Raw genomic sequence first — 13,477 nt, forward strand, 5'->3', positions numbered from 1 at the left:
TAATGAGAAACCTCTTATGAAATATGAAAGAGCATGTAATTCCATGAGAAATTCAACGTTTATTTGATGAAAATTGGTTTTGTAATGGCTGAGATATCCAAAACAAGGCGATTCTAATAAGTGTGGGACCCACACTTTATTACTATCGCTTTGTTTTACTTTGTTTTTGGATATTTCAGTCATTCCAAACCCAAAGATAGTATGCTCTGTACTATTTCATAAGTGTTTTCTTGGTATTCGCAAAAAAATTAAAAGCCAAATTCTCATCTCCACCAATACTGTATCATCCCTTTAAACATGCAGTGATACGTACTGTACTCCCGTGAACTACACATTCAAGTGATGCACATTTTGCACTGTAACGGAATTAACCAGGATGTTCGGGACTCTGGCCCTCAAGGTGCCGCAGCCGAATCGGAAGCTCGACGGAGAGCAGCCGCTTACAGCTGTAGATGGATTGATAAACCCTCGTGCTTTGTTCAGTTATGATATGGGATGGATTCCGTCAGGTTGACTGGGCATTTTTCTTAACAAAAATTGTTTATCAAAATCGTTACACTATTGATAATTGCAGCAGATACTGTTGAAGATGTCTGTATGTACCTTTGTCTTTCGATATTATTGACTGAAATGTAATAAATGAAAATTTCGGTCAGTCCATTTGAATAAATTGTGCTGGATTGAAACACAAACACACACACACACACACATACACACACACATATATTATTTACGAATCAAATCACTACATTTCAATTCATCTACGTAATGTATAAATAAGCATGAATTGCTCTCCGTATGAATTTGCTAGTTTGTGTGTTGCAGTTTTTTAATCATTGTAGATAATGATCGATCAATTGTCACATAATTTATATTATGTGCCACCGAGAGATGTTCTTTAAATAGTAGATGAGTAATAGAATGAAAGGCAACATGAAATATAATTTCTGATTTTTTTTTTTTTTTTTTTTTGAGCATGTTATGCAGAAAAGTAATTCAATGGCACAAAAACATTGTTGAATGGATTAAACAACGATTTGTTTGCGCAGGATTTTCATATGATTTTGGATTTTGGATTTTTAGTACTGCATGTCTCGTGCCAATGGTAAATAAAATATTTTATTCGGACCACGAAAAGAAAAAACTGTACCACATTACAAGGTCTGCCATTCTCATTCAAATGTTCCAATGTAGCAGAATTGTACGTGTCAACAGTAACATGTATGAGCACAGACTACGACTCCTTCCAAACGAACAAAAAAAAAAAAAAAAAATCAGCTACACAAATCAAATTACCATAATTATAACATTAAAGATATTTAACTTAATTCGTACTACATCAACATCGAGGACGTAATTATACACAAAAGTGTGCACGCCTGTGTGTATGGGTATTGGGTATGTCATAATTGTGTGTAATAAGTTACTAGGTAAGTCTGAGAAAGTAACACGGGAGGGGGGGTTCAAAACAACATGACAGGTGCAATATTAATGAAGACTTAAAAAAAAAAAATGATACCGGCACTATACAATTCCTGCCAGAAGTATAAACATAATTTGAAATGAGTCTTGTGACCAAGGTGTTTGGTGTTGACCTCCCTTTTTTTAAGTCAGAATGTCTACATACTTCATTATATTTTCAATTTTCTTATTCAACTCTATTTTTTAAAATGCAGTTTTGTTATTGTTCGTGGGATGGGTTCTTGGACAAGGACTATTAAAAAATAGCCAATGCCATAACGAGGGGCAAAGTTGCCATAGAGGCACGGAAAATAAAATAAAACCTACTTCATCTTTATATTTTGATTTAAAAAAATTATATGCTATTTTGGGGTCTGTATTCAGATTTCCGTCTTGTGGTTTACTCTGCAGTAACCACATCATATACACCTTTGAACGCTGATCGGGTGAAGATGGCGACACCGGACCACCTCAAAATGCGATTTTGCCGAAATTTGTCCGTTTGATGTATTCCATTCAACTCTTCCAAATCTTGGCGTTATTTTCCTTTGAACGAGTGAACCTAGTAAATGTCATTTCCGAGATTCAACTTGTCCGCTATATATTTTTTATCTCCACCCGCCACACCACTGAAACGTGTTGGTTTAATACCCAAGCAGTATATAGCACGTTTGACTGTTGGCATTTACCGTCGCTCGGTGAAAGAAAGCAGCACGAATAATGGACCAAGATGGTAGAAGTTATAGCATCCGTAAAAAGGGAGTTATGAGGGGTCTTAATCTCAGGTAACTTTTGTCTACCAATAAATAAACCGCTGAGTGACTTTAGTAGTCCTGATTTACCTACCCCAGACTTATTTTTCTTTGCCGAGAAATCAGACCTGTTTCTCATAGACTTATACAAACCTCAACAGTATTTACGTGTTTGAAATAGACAGCTGGTAGCAATGCCACGCTTAATTGTGCATATCTGATCAAAATATTAAAAAAAAGGTTACGCAATGAGAAATTTTCACTCTCGTATTTTCGTTCATTTTCCCTATCTACCTAAGTGAAGCTCTTCGTCATGGTTAAATTAACGTCTTCTGGCAGGATAACATATCACAAACAAGACGCTGAAATCGCAGGATTAATGAAGGATAAAGATATATGTAATTCTAAAATTACGGTTATTGGGAAATGACTGGGGTATAACAAGGAAATAAAGATCACGCATTACTACAAATGTCGAGAAACCTATATTATCATCATATTATCAAAGCTTTCATATAAGTTTGTTCATACAGTTGTCTTCTTTTTGTTTCTTTCTTGTTTCAAGTTCAAGTTTATTTACACTTGTCAGCAATAACATAACAATTATACATCTTACTTTCTTTAGTGACAGAAATAATGTACACGAGACAACGTGGATTGAACAGAGTAAGAAGAACAATAATTGAAACCTAATAGTAACGATACATTGTGATTAGTATTGAGGTAGTCAACCATGAAGTATCAATAACTTACAGAAGGCATTATGCATTGCGCGAAAATAACGGAGTTTCGTGAACATATTAAGACTATAATCTAGTAACTCCTCTTTAACCATTTCTGTTCCAATGAATCAAATGTGCACAAATTTCACACATAAACCTATGAACAGGAAATGAATGTGGCGCACAGAGGGTTAAAGAGACATCGTTGCTGGTCCATGATAAATCATGTTCGTCTTCGTAAGAACATATTAATGAAAACCAATAAAAGTAAAGATCTGAAAACTTCACCATTGTTTTACCGAGCGTACCGCATCGCTTCCGACCAGGGGAGCTGTGTGACTATAATCAGAGGGATAGCGTTGGTCACCTGATATTCCCCCGAGTTATAATACACACTAAAAAATAGGAGAGCAAATATGTACGCCTAGAGGTACAGATGCTTGTCCCTATACAAGGAACCCTAGCGGCACTTATATGTACCCCATACAGGGGTACATATAAGTACCCCTACCTGGGGTACAGATATGTATCCTATGGAGTCCTTATTTGTACGTTTAAGGGTACTCATTTGTACCATCATAGGTACTTATATGTTCCCTTAGGTGGTACTTATATGTTCCTCTGTATGGGGTACATATAAGTACCCCTGTATGGGGTACAGATGAGTACTTCTAGGGTTCCTTGTATAGGGACAAGCATATGTACCACTAGGGGTACATATTTGTACTCCTATTTTTGGTATGTGACTGCCTAAGTAAACAATATGACACACACACAAACACGCACACAAACACATGCATGCAATCTATGAGAGTAAGTTTACAGCATACAACTGTATGTATAAGACATGCTAAGGTGTTTTTCCTTGATATACAATGTACAAATTATATGCTTTATTTACTGGAAACTTATAACAAAGCAAAAGCATCCACGTGTTGAATTTGCACTACAAACAGAGGGCTATACATACGAATAAGGTTGTTGCATTTAAAAACATACATGTACACGATTTACACGATGTACACAATTGCACAACAAAGAAATATGTCATAATATACACTCAGATATTGAGATTACACAGCCATGAAATCCATACATGCTCAAAATTCACATTTCCATAATTTCTCATGAATCATAAAGTTGACTTGAAGAACATCTTTCACTTGTCCACACATTGAACATCCTACACAATCATATCAAATGAAATATCACTTGATTTAATTTGTTTGTAAATCACTTCAGTTAAATTATAGAAACAGCTGTTCATAATTTTTCAATCAAAGGTAAAATCTTTGACAGAAAAACACTGTGGCACTTATAGGTAAATATGGAACGAAATTTGGCATCAAAAGGGCAAAATGAAACAAGTATATCAGAATTGCTCTGAATTAAGAAGGGTTTTGTTTATGAAATGGCCTTTTTAAACCTTTACCTTTGAATTTCAAGAGAAATGGAATACATGTAAAACTAGAAATATTGCTATGGTAAGTGGTATACATCCACCATAATGCACGCTTCTCCCAATAGGTCTATGTTATGTCTTGATGTGTGACGACAGTTTCACATAAGTGGCAAAATAGTAAAATGAAAAATGTTACAAGTGTCACAAATGTGTTGAGTGTTTACTTTCCTTGAACTAATTTTAATTGGATAATAGCTAAGAGAGAGTCTTATAGTCTAAGAAAGCAGGTATTTGGGGATCGAGGAAAGTTCTTTGCTTTCATAATGCACATGAACAGATTTTATGTCCCATGTGTATATCCACTTCTTCGCAGTAACAGATACCTACTGTCAATACACTGTAAATGTCTGTCTACCTGTGCTTATCAAAATTCCTCTTACTTTGTCACGAAGAACACTACATACACCTTGACGCATTATAAGACAATGTACAGTGAGTTTTGATTAAACCAAAGTGATACCCCTTGCTCTTCACACAAGAAACACATTTGTATCTCAGAAAAAAGTAAACAGATTATGCACCATTAAGAAATGGGTAGGCCACAGATATGAATTGGATGGCGGTAGTAGACGTACTGCATGTACATGTATTATTATCGCACTGTTTGTCACCATCAATTATATTTTAAAGTACGATATTTCTTCCTATAGAACACAATTTTATATACTTGTGCATTTAGTGAAAGAGATTATCTTCATTATGTAACAGCACACTGGTCATATCATAATGTAGTATCAAATCCATGTAGTGAGTGCTTGTTTTGCACGCTGCGTAAATACAGCTATATATCCGACTGGAGAGAAGTCATGACCCCCCCCCCCCCCCCAAAAAAAAAAAAAAAAAAAAAAATGAAGATGTGTGAACCCGCTGAAAAGTCATGAGTATACTGAGGCAAATGTCTATGGGAAATGTGTGTTGTAGCAAAATCAAACCATCCTCAATGGGTTAAAGGGACTGTATAGTAGTGGTTGAGGTGGGGATTCATGTTTTGAACATTCCTAGGTAAGATAATGAGAAACCTCTTATAAAATATGAAAGAGCATGTGATTTTAAGAAGGATTCAACGTTTATTTGATGAAAATTGGTTTTCAAATGGCTGAGATATCCCCAAAAGTGATAATAATAAAAGGTGACATGCCCCACCTTTATTAGGATCTCTTTGTTTCACCTTGTTTTTGGATATCTCAGACATTTCAAAACCGATTTTCATCAGATAAACTTTTGATACCCCTAAGAATTGCATGCTATGTGTCATCTCATAGAGTGGTTTCTGAATATCTCACAAAACGTTAAAAGCTAAATCCTCACCCCGACCAGAACTGTACACACCCTTTAACATGGTCTTCTCTATCAGTTCACCACTGAAGAGTAACTTTTGGATGAGGATCACATAAGTAAGTTTTGACCATCAGGCTAAATCTAATGGCAATCTCCTTACAGTTCTCCCATCTGTTGAGGTAATCTCACTTTGCACAACACTGCCCACTGGCACTGCTAAAACAGTCCAGGACCAGTGAAAATCACCGTTGGACCAGTAACTGTTCAGGAATGGACCATTAAATATGGACAAACTGGGTACCTACTGGTCAAACAGATGGGTATGGCCAGTAAAAAAAAAAAAAAAAAAAAAAAAAAAAAAAAAAAAAAAAAAAAAAAGATGGGTTAGTGTGCAGCCATGTCATGCAAACCATTCAATTGTCTGCTCATGTCTGGTACACAGCAGGTACTACTGTATGTATATCAATCTGTTCGAACATACTACAACACACTGCTCAAATGTAATGAATGCTCTCAAGGAAATAAATAACTTAACTGAATATCGCTAGATCTATGCAAGGTCAACTTAAGCAAGGTTGATTGCACTTCATATTCATTCTAAATAAGAAAATATAGATTTAGAAACGGCAGTGACAATGACAGGAATCTTCATGAAAGTAAAGCTCATGCTCATGTATTTTTTCAGAAAAGTGTCTTTGATGTAGACTACTGGGAAACACGTAAGATCCTATTGTACATAGAAGCTATGTGGAAGTTTGTGTTTTGCTTTTGTGTGAGCTTGGAGATTTAACTTCAATATAAGTAAAGAGAGGGCAGGTATATAATTCAAAGTGACCAAATCCTCACCCTGTTACTCGCAATGTAAAAACCTCAAGAGTGATTTAGTTTTCCATTACCATCTGAACCTTTAGAAATTCTTGACTCTCCTTTGGCTGTAAAAATATACACTGCAGTCAACCTATATTTGTATGGTCAGCACTTGGGATTAGTATCATTTTGGTGAACTGCTTCAGTTACCAATATTCCTGTATCAAGTTAGTAGGCTCCGCCTGCAAAGAATATGTACACTACAAACACATTTTATAACAGATTTTTCAATTGATACTGCATCTGGTGCATGTGTACATAGAGTACCTCAAACGGGGAAGGCAACCTTTACTATGATTTGCAATGAATTCAAGCAACATGAAAAGATTTCCTTGCTCATAACTATAATGGAAATCACACTTTAACCTCAGTGTTAAGAGGCCAGAGACATACAATCATTGTAAGCAGCAAAACAAGAATTGTATTTAAGGATATTCTTTTAAATTCAAGTTAACATACTTGAGACATTAAAGCTCCAAATGAGAATTTGTTGCCTAAATTCAGCTGAGGTAAAAGGTTTCTGTCCTATCAATGGGCCAGAAGAAGTAAAACCACCATGAATTTATTGGGATATAACGTTAATCAACTTTCCTGGAATTGCTGGAAATATTCAAAGCAATTTCCAGAATCGACCTGAATCTACTGGGATATTTAAGTTGATCAATCTCTGTACCTTGAATGGTAATTACTTGTAATATATCCTAATCTTGTGAGACAGGGTTGGATGAAATATTGGTGCGCTCTTCGTGTTGGGATATTCCAGCCCAAATGTGCACTACACAGCCAAAGTTGAAGCAACCCCTGCAGAAATGTTGGTGCAGGTGCAGACGCGAGAACTGTTCCTTCCACCTCCACGAGAAGGCCATCTGGTGCAAAAGGAATCCCACATATTACTAATAGGGACTTTCTGATTGTGTGGACATGGCCATCTTTCTTGTACAAGAGTGGTTCCAGATTGCTACAGTTCGTTTGTCACATCTGGGATGATATTGCCCATTTTGATTTTCAGTGCACGTCGTTCACTACGTACTGCTACGACGTCATGGCTCCCTTCCCTCCAACAGGCTGGCGAGTGGTTGCACTAAGTGATGACATCACTCGTGTTCTGAATATAGGTGGCCATGAGATCCTTGGCAGACGCGTTTGCGATTCAGGCGTTGGGATGTACTGGAGAACATGGAGTATGCACAGTTCCTTAAAACGACGTCATTACTTCGACGTCGACATTCAGGAGGGGAAATCGAAAAGTCCCTATCGTTGCATGTGATCCCGCAGGTTCCTGGACAAATAGTGAGGAATGAATTCACAACAAATTTGTTAATAACAACAAACAAACTTGTATTCACATTTTATTAACTGCAATCAAAAGTGCAACATTCAAAAACATTAAATTATCAGTTAGTTTCAAACCCTGGTTTACATTGAAAATGTTACTACATGTATTATCTATGCTCAAAGTAACCATCACCTTTTATATTATGTGAGGTTGATGTGAAAAAAGAAGAAGCAGCATAATTGCAAAACTTATCACATTTGCTTCAATAATAACTATCGACCCCCTTTTTTTTTTTGGGGGGGGGGGCAAATAGTTAACTTACAACTCTATAAATATTTACTTTCCACAAAACATTTGGAATGTACAAAGGCTCTTCTTATTTTGTGACAAAATATCCAATCAAATATGGACTCATTCCCTTTCAAATCATATTTCACTTTACACAAACCTGTGGTATTACAGCCAGGGTTTTCCAAGATGGGGGCCCTTTTGATGAGAGTCCTTGCAGCTTCAGAGTATTGTAAGGGTGAAGAGAACCCAAGTGTGAATCTATGGACAGAGAAAAAGAAAACAGGAAAAAAGGGGACAGTTTACCTCATTTGAGATAAAGGAATTGGTCACTTTATCTGATTGATTATTCATAGGAATTACAATCATGTCACATACGTCCTACATATAATCTAATAGGAAAATCATAATTTACAATACTTGCAAAGTCATTCTTTCTGCAAAGGTATTATAAGAATTTATAGTAATTCACAGCCTATCATGGACCACACATACATGTATCTTGCCACTTGTTAACTGATGCTACATCCAGCAGTCATGGGGCCATCATGCCACTGCCACACAATCAGTAGTGCTGATAAGTATAGGCCCTACCCAAAAATGGACATGCATCATCTGGTGTTACAAGTCACAATTTATCAAATGATAGTAAGACCCAGGGCTGAACTCGTGTAACTACGTGTACATCATGTAGTATTGTGCTCTGCATGGTTCTTTCTCGTTTTAACTACAGTACTTATGTGTCATTAAAAGACTTACCATTACCAAGTATGCTTGATAACGTCCTTGAAGAGTTCTTGAATAATCTTTGCTCTCCACTGACTTCCAGATGGTTAGAACAGATGTATTCCTCACCTTTGTCACATCCATTCACATGTGACATGAAGTTATCCACAGCTTGGTAGTGGAACAGCTGCATTTAGCTGCTTGTCTAAATAAAAACAACAACAAAAAGAAATGTGTAACTGGTAGCATTATAATGTGAGGTTTAGGTCTTACATCAGTTTCTTGTAAGTGTTTATTGCCTTGTAAATTCAGAAAGGGAAAATGTTCGGGTCACAACTGCTTCCAATAAGAATAAAAGTTTGCGAAGGTAGAAATGCACTGATGAATATTGCAAGTGACATCAACAATAGGTTCATAAATTTTACTGGAACTACCCTGTCATGATCCTGAATGCCACAGTCCGCAGCCCCATTACGCTATGTGTATGGGGCTGCCGGTCGCAGTTAGCACAACCCTAACCCAACCAGACGCCAGGCAAGGAAGGCATGGCGTTGTGTAGACTACAGCGACAGGACTGTACTCTACCTCACCGATACATTACAATTTACTAGTATTATAGCAGCCCAGCCAAGTCTAGCTGTGTGCAGCTGCTACATAGGATTAGACATATTTCAAAAAAGATCAAGGATTGATGCTGTGAATTGAGATCAACATAAATACTAGGTTAGTCATGTTAGTTGTCTTTGTTCTAACATCAGATTCTATACTAATCTAACAAAACAAAACAAAACACTGTTAGATGTCAACTGGCACAATTTTCAAGCTGTGGTAGTGGTACCATTATCATAGTACCGGTAACTCACTAACCTAACAATAGTAACTGCTTTGTGGCATGCACAATTGTCTCGATAATGGTGTACTGTCACATAGACACTATACAATACAGTAGTAATCAGTACAGTGCAGTGCACTCCCTCTGACCTGACCTGTATAGATCTAGTTTGGCTGTAGTAGTGTTATTGTTGGGACTTAGTATAAACAACATTTCGACAAACAGGCCTTAGAACTGTTAGTGGTCTACACACTATATACTAAGAACATTCTAGCTAACAATGTTTTTAGATCCTCAGACAGACTCTAAGTCAGTTGTGATCCGTCATGATCATACACTCACTCACCGTGACATTACGAGAAGTGGTCAACACGTCTGCCAGTCTGGTCTAGTGCCGAAGTTGTGCATCAGTTAATGGCCTTCTGTCGACTGCGTGCTTGAATTGAAGATCCTTACAGTTGCACGTTTTTTACCAGCTGAAGCGCGGTAATAAATGTTTAATCTTGCTAGTCAGCTTGATACACTTGATGATCGACACATTTTGGATCAATACAAAAGTTGCTCGGTTACATTCGGTTACGTGTAAGCTGTATGCAGTGCGATCATCCTGCGTGAAAATCTACCACTCGGCGACACGTACGTCGTCGCCGCTCGCGCTCCAGACATTTGAATGAGTGGCCAATTTGGCTAGTTGTACAGATGAGGAAAAAAAAGAATAACTAAAATAATCATACGTAAATTTTTAAGTGAATACATCATTATAAATATTTTGTAAATATTTTTATTAATTTTTTATGTGATTTCGTTCATTAATTGGGTATATCATTCAGAAAATTACACTGGTTTTTGATGATCGCAGGAATTGATTTCTTTCTTTTCGCTTATTGGTCAACCAGTTTGGCGGTAGGTATTCTCTTTATCAGAACGTGAATTTGATAATCGTAAAGCCTCCGAAAAACAGTTCCAAGATTACAGGTGTATTGACACTTTGTCTTAAAATACGTACTTGCAAGCATAGGCGCCGGAAGTGGGGGGGCAGGGGGGCGGCCGCCCCCCCAATCCAAAAAGTGGGGGGCAAAACGCATTTTTGCCCCCCCAAAAAGCCCCCCCCCAAAAAAAAAAAAATACATAAATAAATAAACAAATAAATAAAAATAGATAAAATAAGATAGATATGTATATAAATGAATAAACGCGAAAAAAACATAGCTACAAACGGTAGTTTTGGGACTGTAAAATGTCAAAATTTCCAAGCTCGCTCGCTCCGCTCGCCCGCATTCAATCGCTATGCCATTCACCTAATGTTGCTGCCAGTAATTGCCAGCAGTTGCGCCTGGGCCGCCCCCCCCCCTTAATTTCCAAAGCTAAATATATATATATAAATATATATATATATATATATATATATATATATATAATATATAAATATATATATAAATATATATATATATATATATATATATAGCTACAAACGGCAGTTTGGGGACTGTAAAATGCCAAAATTAATCGTCAAATTTATTCGTTATGCCATTTTCCTAACGTTGCAGCAAGTAATTGCCAGCAGTTGAGCCCGGTGCGCCTCCCCCTTAATTTCCTTAATTTGCAACGGCAGTTTTTGGACTGTAGAATGTCAAAATTTTCAAGCTCGCTCGCTTCGCTTGCTCGCATTGAATCATTATGCCATTCTCCTAATGTTGCAGCCAGTATAAGTGCCAGCAGTTGCGCCCGATGCGCCCCCATTAATTTCCAAAGCGAAAGATATAGCTACAAACTCCAGTTTCGGGGCTGTAGAATGTCAAAATTTTCAAGCTCGCTCGCTCGCATTGAATGGTTATGCCATTCTCCTAAAGTTGCTGCCAGTGATTGCCAGCAGTTGCGCCCGATGCGCCCCCATTAATTTCCAAAGCGAAAGATATAGCTACAAACGCCAGTTTGGGGACTGTAGAATGTCAAAATTTTCAAGCTCGCTCGCTTCGCTCGCTCGCATTGAATGGTTATGCCATTCTCCTAATGTTGCTGCCAGTAATTGCCAGCAGTTGCGCCCGATGCCCCCCCCTTAATTTCCAAAGCGAAAGATATAGCTACAAACGGCAGTTTTGGGACTGTAAAATGTCAAAATTTTCAAGCTCTCTCGCTCCGCTCGCTCGCATTTTATTGTTATGCAATTCTCCTGATGTTGCTGACAGTATATAATTTGTCGTTTCACACCGTCATTCCATAATCCATGTAAGGAAAACTTACAATGTTGCTCAATGACTGCGTTCTTGAATGTATCACATTCCGTAATGTATTGTAGTCCCATTATTGCGCACGCACACACGCACATGACATGCATACACACCGTCAAAATTACTTTTCCACAAGGTGCCCACCCCCAATGTTTCGACCCGCCATCGTACGCCACTTTACATATATACACACACACACACACGCACACACACACATGTATGTATTTATATATATTTATATATTTATATATATATATAATATATATATATATATATATATATATATATATATATATATATATATATAATGTGTGTGTGTGTGTGTATGTGTATATTGTGTAACATATGTATGGTCTATCGTGAGCCCCCTCCAATGTTTGCCCCCCCAATCCAAAACTGCTTCCGGCGCGCCTGCTTGCAAGTTTTATGTATACCAAGATATGTAAAATGTGTTCTTTGAAATAACCTTTGTATCCACTACCAAGTCTTCCAAGATGTAATGTAACATGTACATGCATAATTGGTCTTTGTTACAAGACTATTCAGGGTAACGGCAAGTAGGAAGACCTACGCTCAAGGATGCCTACCCGTTCCCGCACCAACGAGTACTCCTAGACGAACTTACTTGCTCACAAGCCCGATACTGGCACACAGGCAGAAACGCCTACCCCAAATGTACCGCTAGTTTTTAGTGTGTACTGCATTTTTGTTTTTTGTTTGTTTGTTTGTTTGATTCTTTCTTTCTTTCTTTCTTTCTTTCTTCCTTCCTTTCTTTCGTTTTGTCTTTCTTTTTTAATTTCTTTGTCGGTTCACGGCATCATTTTTATTAATCAATTTCATTTCATTTCACCTGGATACCGTTGTTCAATTACATATGCATGTGTCTTTGTAAGCGAGAACAGCGAATCGCGGAAAAACCGAGTCATGAATACTTATAAAGAGGTCACCTTTGCTAAAAAAAAAAAAAATAAAAATAAAAAAAAAAAAAAAAATGGAGAGAAAGATTGAGAGAGATGGTTGTAATGAATTCTTAACATATTTATGAACACATATAATAATAGTCTGCAAAGTGCGTAGGCCTATACTCCTTGGTCTGGAGCATTTTCCAGTCATACATTATGAGAGAAAAAACAAAGTAATGTTACATTTTATTCTACTCTGCAACTCTGCCATTCTACATTTTGCAAATGTCCCTGATATCCCAAATCATTTTTAAGTTATTAAACTGGCAGAAGACTGAAAACATTTCAGAATTATGAAACCACATGATAGATGGATGTCGGTGTCAATGCAGATTATTGTAGCACACGATTTCTGCAGTTTGTGGAGAATCGGGATTTTTGTTCAACAGGAGACACAAGGCAAAGACAAAGGGCAATACAGAAAAAAAAAAACCATGGAAATAAATCTTACATAATAAAATACACACTCAACAATCGCAACATATTCCAACAAAATCACCATTATAATCCAAAGCCCAACCTGTCCTGTACGTATGCACCACAAGGTGTATGCATCTCAACACGTAAAATGAAACGAACGCGTTTACCTATACGATTTGTATGAGTAATCAACGTAATTACCA

General features: G+C 37.1%; 1 protein-coding gene across 2 annotated transcripts; it reads right to left on the minus strand.

Moving 5' to 3' along the window:
- Positions 1-7,192: 7,192 nt before the first annotated feature.
- Positions 7,193-10,065, minus strand: LOC140238079 (uncharacterized). 2 transcript variants are annotated; one of them, XM_072318003.1, is made up of 4 exons: positions 10,011-10,065; positions 8,866-9,037; positions 8,267-8,367; positions 7,193-7,821 (listed from the first exon to the last, which is right to left on the minus strand). In XM_072318003.1, exons 2-4 carry the CDS (start codon positions 9,023-9,025, stop codon positions 7,738-7,740), a joined length of 345 nt encoding a protein of 114 aa, XP_072174104.1. In that variant the 5' UTR covers positions 9,026-9,037; positions 10,011-10,065; the 3' UTR covers positions 7,193-7,737. The 2 variants fall into 2 exon arrangements, with proteins under 2 accessions (XP_072174104.1, XP_072174105.1); XM_072318004.1 differs by lacking the exon at positions 10,011-10,065 and having other exon boundaries at positions 8,866-9,264.
- Positions 10,066-13,477: the final 3,412 nt, after the last annotated feature.

The sequence above is a fragment of the Diadema setosum genome, chromosome 14, assembly GCF_964275005.1.
Source record: "Diadema setosum chromosome 14, eeDiaSeto1, whole genome shotgun sequence".
Taxonomy (NCBI): domain Eukaryota; kingdom Metazoa; phylum Echinodermata; class Echinoidea; order Diadematoida; family Diadematidae; genus Diadema; species Diadema setosum.